Below are 4,959 nucleotides of genomic sequence, written 5' to 3' on the forward strand. Positions count from 1 at the left end.
TGTCTGAAGTGCAAATATTGGGACAAAGAGCAAGAAATTTACTGGGACATGGAAGTGTTGTTGGAGGGCTCTGTTAGGATGGAGCTGTTGCTGTCAGGTTACACTATTAGCAGCTGGTTGCTGTATCAGTGTCTGGAGAAAAAAGTAGCTCAAGACGGTATGAGTCACAGTGTAAAAATTGTCCAACACACTTAGTGATTACTAACTAAACATAATACCCTTTTGTAGATTTTCCATCTCAGAGCGGTGTGCTTATATCAGACCACAGTAAATGGAAAATCCGAACAACGTGACTGAATTCATTCTTTTGGGCATTACAGAGAACCCGGAGCTACGGAAAATACTCTCTGCTGTGTTTCTCATTATGTACGTGTCCACAGTTTTGGGAAACCTACTCATTGTGGTAACCGTAATCACAAGTCAGAGTCTGAGGTCACCTATGTATTTTTTCCTTACTTCCTTTTCCCTCATGGATGCCACCTACTCTTCTGTCATTGCCCCCAAGATGATTGTGGACTCTCTCTCCAAGAGCACTACCATCTCCTTAGAAGGCTGCCTGACCCAGGTCTTTGCAGACCATTTCTTTGGTGGTGTGGGAATCATCTTTCTCATCGTGATGGCCTATGACCGCTACGTGGCCATCTGTAAGCCCCTGCACTACAGGACCATCATGAGCCCTCGGGTGTGCTGCCTGCTGCTGGGAGGGGCCTGGGTGGGGGGCTTTATCCATGCAGTAATACAGCTTCTCTTCATGTATCAAATACCCTTCTGTGGCCCCAATGTCATTGACCACTTCATGTGTGATTTGTTTCCCTTGTTGAAGCTGGCCTGCACGGACACCCACACCCTGGGTCTCTTAGCCGTCCTCAACAGTGGGGTGATGTGTGTGACCATCTTCCTTATTCTCATCACATCCTACGTGGTCATCCTCTGCTCCCTGAAGACTTGCAGCTCTGAAGGGCGGCGCAAAGCCCTCTCCACCTGTGGCTCCCACCTCACCGTGGTCATCTTGTTCTTTGTGCCATGCATTTTCCTGTACGTGCGGCCTGTGGTCACTTACCCCATAGACAAGACAATGGCTGTGTCATTTACTATTATTGCACCCATGTTGAATCCCTTGATCTACACCCTGAGGAACACTGAGGTAAAAAATGCCATGAGGAAACTGGTGAAACGAGGGACTGGGTGTCATTGGCTTACATGCTAAGGATAGATCTTTCCTAGAAGGACAATGAGGTCTTGCCAGTTCCATTCGTTCCAATCCATTGGGCACACAGCAGCCAATGGCATCTTTTAAGTGTGCAAATCAGCTTAAGATACTGCAATCAAGTTATTTCCTACCTGTCTAGTACATGTTGTGCTCCAGCCCTTTGCTTACAAGACCCTGGCCACCCTTTCCGCCCCCCCCTTTTTTTTTAATTTAAACATCTTTTTTTTTTTTTTTAATAATTCAAGCCTGGTTTTCAATAATTCAGGTCCTGCTTCAGGCTTTTGTTTGTTCTTACTCTGCTGGCTGCTGGACCTCTCTTTCCCAGAGCTATTGCTTGGCTAGCTCCATCTCATTTTTTCCCATTTTCACCTCCTTACAGTGAAACTTCCACCTCCTTGAACAAGTCTCTCCTGATGACTTTCCCTGTCATTCCCCTCAGTTACTCTCTGCCTCTTCATTCCTGGATTCATCTTACATGTCCTCATCGTGCCTCATGTGAAATAAGAAGAAAAAGCCCATGGCAGCATAAATAACTTGTTTTTTTTTTTTTTGTAAAAGAAAAAAAAATATTATAATTTTTCTGTTTTAATTATAGAACTACAGAACTGGAAGGATCACAATGATATTCCTAGCCCTAAATATTTGTAATCTGTTTGGGAATTTCCCTAGTGTCAAAAGTAGGTCCAAAAGCTACATCTTCTATTACATAGGTAAGAGCTGTTCTTACCACTTGTGGGAAATTGTTATCTGTCAGTTTGATTTCACAAATTTCTTCTCTTATCTGTTCTATGGGTTCCTCAAATTAATTTTCATTAAATAGCTTTACTCATTAAACATATTACTTCGGAGTTTATGCCTGACTTAATACTAACATCTGAAACAAATTTTGATCTTACCACTTTTTTATAGGGACTTGCTGTTACTAATGTTAGCTTATAAACCATATTTTATCTCTATATTAGAATTAAAAAATTCCATACTATTCATGATACAAAGACATAGCAAAATAGGGTAAAATAGTGCCTTAGTTTGGTGAAGAATATCTATCTAAAAAGCTATTTTGTAAGCATCAAATTTATTGAGAAACATTAGATGAACTTGCTTCCTATTTCATTGAGAAAAATTAAGCCATCAGAAGAACATTTCCACAGTGTCATGACTATATCTACTAGTATCTGTTCTAGTATCTGTTCAATTATTTGCTACCTTCCACCTTCTCCACTAAACACATTACCTGTGCTCCTATCCAAAGGCAATCAATCTCTTTATAGTCTGTGTTCTGAGCCTCACGTCCTTATCACTCACATAAAGGCATCTCTTATTTCATCTATATTTCCCTGACTAATGGATCATTTGCTTCAGCGAAGAAGCAGTCTGTTATTTCTTTTATTTTAAAATGAAATCGTCCCTTGATCTCATTTCCTTTATCAGCTACTACTCCATTTCATTGTCTCCTATTTGTAGCAGAACTCAAGAGGTTCCATAATGCCTATTTCCCATTTCTCTTTCTATTTATTCTCTTTAACCTTTCTAAGCATACATTAGTACCTAACACAGAAAATGCTCTTTAAAATTTTTTTTTATTATGTTATGTTAGTCACCATACAGTACATCATTAGTTTTTGATGTAGTGTTCCATAATTCATTGTTTGTGTATAATAGCCAGTGCTCCATGCAATATGTGCCTCCTTAATACCCATCACCAGGCTAACCCATCCCCCAACCCCTCCCCTCTAAAACCCTCAGTTTGTTTCCTGGTGTCCATATCTCTCTGGGTTCTTCTCCCCTTCTGAATTCCCCCTTGCATTTCCCCCTTCCTTCTCTTAATGTCCTCAGTGCTCTTCCTTATGTTTCACAAATAACTGAAACCATGTAAGTATCTTTCTCTGCTTGACTTATTTCACTTACCATAATCTCCCCCAGTTCCATCCATGTTGATGCAAATGTTGGATAATCATCCTTTCTGATGGCTGAGTACTATTCCATTTTATATATGGACCACATCTTCTTTATCCATTCATCTGTTGAAGGGTATCTTAGCCCCTTCCACAGTTTGGCTATTTTTTTCAAGGTCACCAGTGATATCTGTGTCCCTAAATTGGATAGTCTTTCCTCATTTCTCATCTTATGGACTCCATCACTGACTCCAGTCTTCCATGGTATATTCTTCCTACATGAACATGATTCCCAAATTATTACCTCTAGTGTAGGCTTCTTTCCTGAGGCTGAGTCCTGGAAATCCAACCTCCCACATGGCATTTCCACTTGAATGAAAAATATATTCTTCCCTATCTCTAAACCTACTCCACTCACAACATTCTCTATCTCAGAGGATGGCATATTTGGACTCTATTTCTATTATTTATTTATTTATTTACTATAATAATTTTTTATTATGTTATGTTAGTCACCATACAGTACATCCTTAGTTTTTGTTGTAATGTTCCATGATTCATTATTTGCATATAACACTCAGTGCACCATGCAACATGTGCCCTCCTTAATGCCCATTACCGGCCTATCCCAATCCCCCACCCCCCTCCCCTCTGAAGCCCTCAGTTTGTTTCCCAGAATCCACAGTCTCTCACGGTTCATTCCTCCTTCTGTTTACCCCCCATTCACTCTTCCCTTCCTTCTCCTACAGATCTTCCTATTTCTTATGTTCCATAAATGAATGAAACCATATAATTGTCTTTCTCTGCTTGACTTATTTCACTTAGGATAAAAATGGGCAGAAGATATGAACAGACACTTTTCAAATGAAGACATACAAATGGCTAACAGACACATGAAAAAATGTTCAAAATCATTAGCCATCAGGGAAATTCAAATCAAAACCACATTGAGATACCACCTTACGCCAGTTAGATTGGCAAAAATTGACAAGGCAGGAAACAACAAATGTTGGAGAGGATGTGGAGAAAGGGGATCCCTCTTACACTGTTGGTGGACTCTATTTCTTTTATGCCACATCCAGTTTATCAGGAAATTCTGTTGGCTCTCCCTTCAATATGTATTCCAAGTTCAACCATGTTTAATCACATTTGGACCTATTTTCTCATTCCAAGCCACTGTTATCTTTCACCTGAATGATTGCAATTCCCTCATACCTACCTCCTTCCTTTTATATTGGCATCCTTTTCTCTTATATTCTATTGTCAACACAGTACTCAGAAAAATCCTTTAAGCCCTTAAGTCAGATGATAGCCACTCCTCTACTCAATACTTTGGAATGACACTTCATGCCACTCAGGTTAAATGCTTAAACATTCCAAATTACTAAAAATCAAGTAATTATTTTCCCTGTCATTATTCTGATCTCCTTGCATACAACTAAACCCTCAGTGACTCCTCTTGTTACTCTGGCATGTCTCTGTTCCTCTTACTGGTCAGTTATGTTCTTGCTGTGGGATTTTATATAGGCTACTCTCAGCCTGGAATATGTTCTTCCAGTCATCTGCATGACTAACTCACTTTATGTTCATAGATGGGAAGAACCTCTATTTTTGATAGTACTGCCCTCAGGCGTGAGCAAGTAAAGCTTCTGTTATTCACTCTACACTTGGAAGTGTCTTCTGTGAAGTTTTCTAGGTTCTCCACTGTCTGGGACTGGGCAGTGCCTTCTGGTGGGGTACTCCAGCTTGGACTTGATTGCATGGGTCTCATCCTTGTTTCTTCCTTTGGGGTGCTCCTTTGACTCTCTATGCTCCTTATGGGGTCAACCAAATGTTCTAGAAGCTCTGGATTCT

The 4,959-nt window shown here is 40.3% G+C and overlaps 1 protein-coding gene across 1 annotated transcript; it reads left to right on the forward strand.

The window, feature by feature from the left end:
- Nucleotides 1-271: 271 nt before the first annotated feature.
- Nucleotides 272-4,446, forward strand: LOC123784919 (olfactory receptor 4C6-like). Its single transcript, XM_045786465.2, has 2 exons — nt 272-1,168; nt 4,378-4,446. Exons 1-2 carry the CDS (start codon nt 272-274, stop codon nt 4,444-4,446), a joined length of 966 nt encoding a protein of 321 aa, XP_045642421.2.
- The last annotated feature ends 513 nt before the right edge of the window (nt 4,447-4,959 follow it).

The sequence above is a fragment of the Ursus americanus genome, chromosome 24, assembly GCF_024610735.1.
Source record: "Ursus americanus isolate L20-20 chromosome 24, mUrsAme1.1.p, whole genome shotgun sequence".
In the NCBI taxonomy this organism is placed as follows: Eukaryota; Metazoa; Chordata; class Mammalia; order Carnivora; family Ursidae; genus Ursus; species Ursus americanus.

What these genes read in the sequence shown, in the direction of transcription:
- LOC123784919 (XM_045786465.2), top strand. Translation starts at nt 272, where the DNA reads ATGGAAAATCCGAACAACGTGACTGAATTCATTCTTTTGGGCATTACA. An exon ending in AAAATGCCATGAGGAAACTG is followed by an intron (nt 1,169 to 4,377) that starts GTGAAACGAGGG and finishes TTGTCAACACAG; the next exon opens with TACTCAGAAAAATCCTTTAA.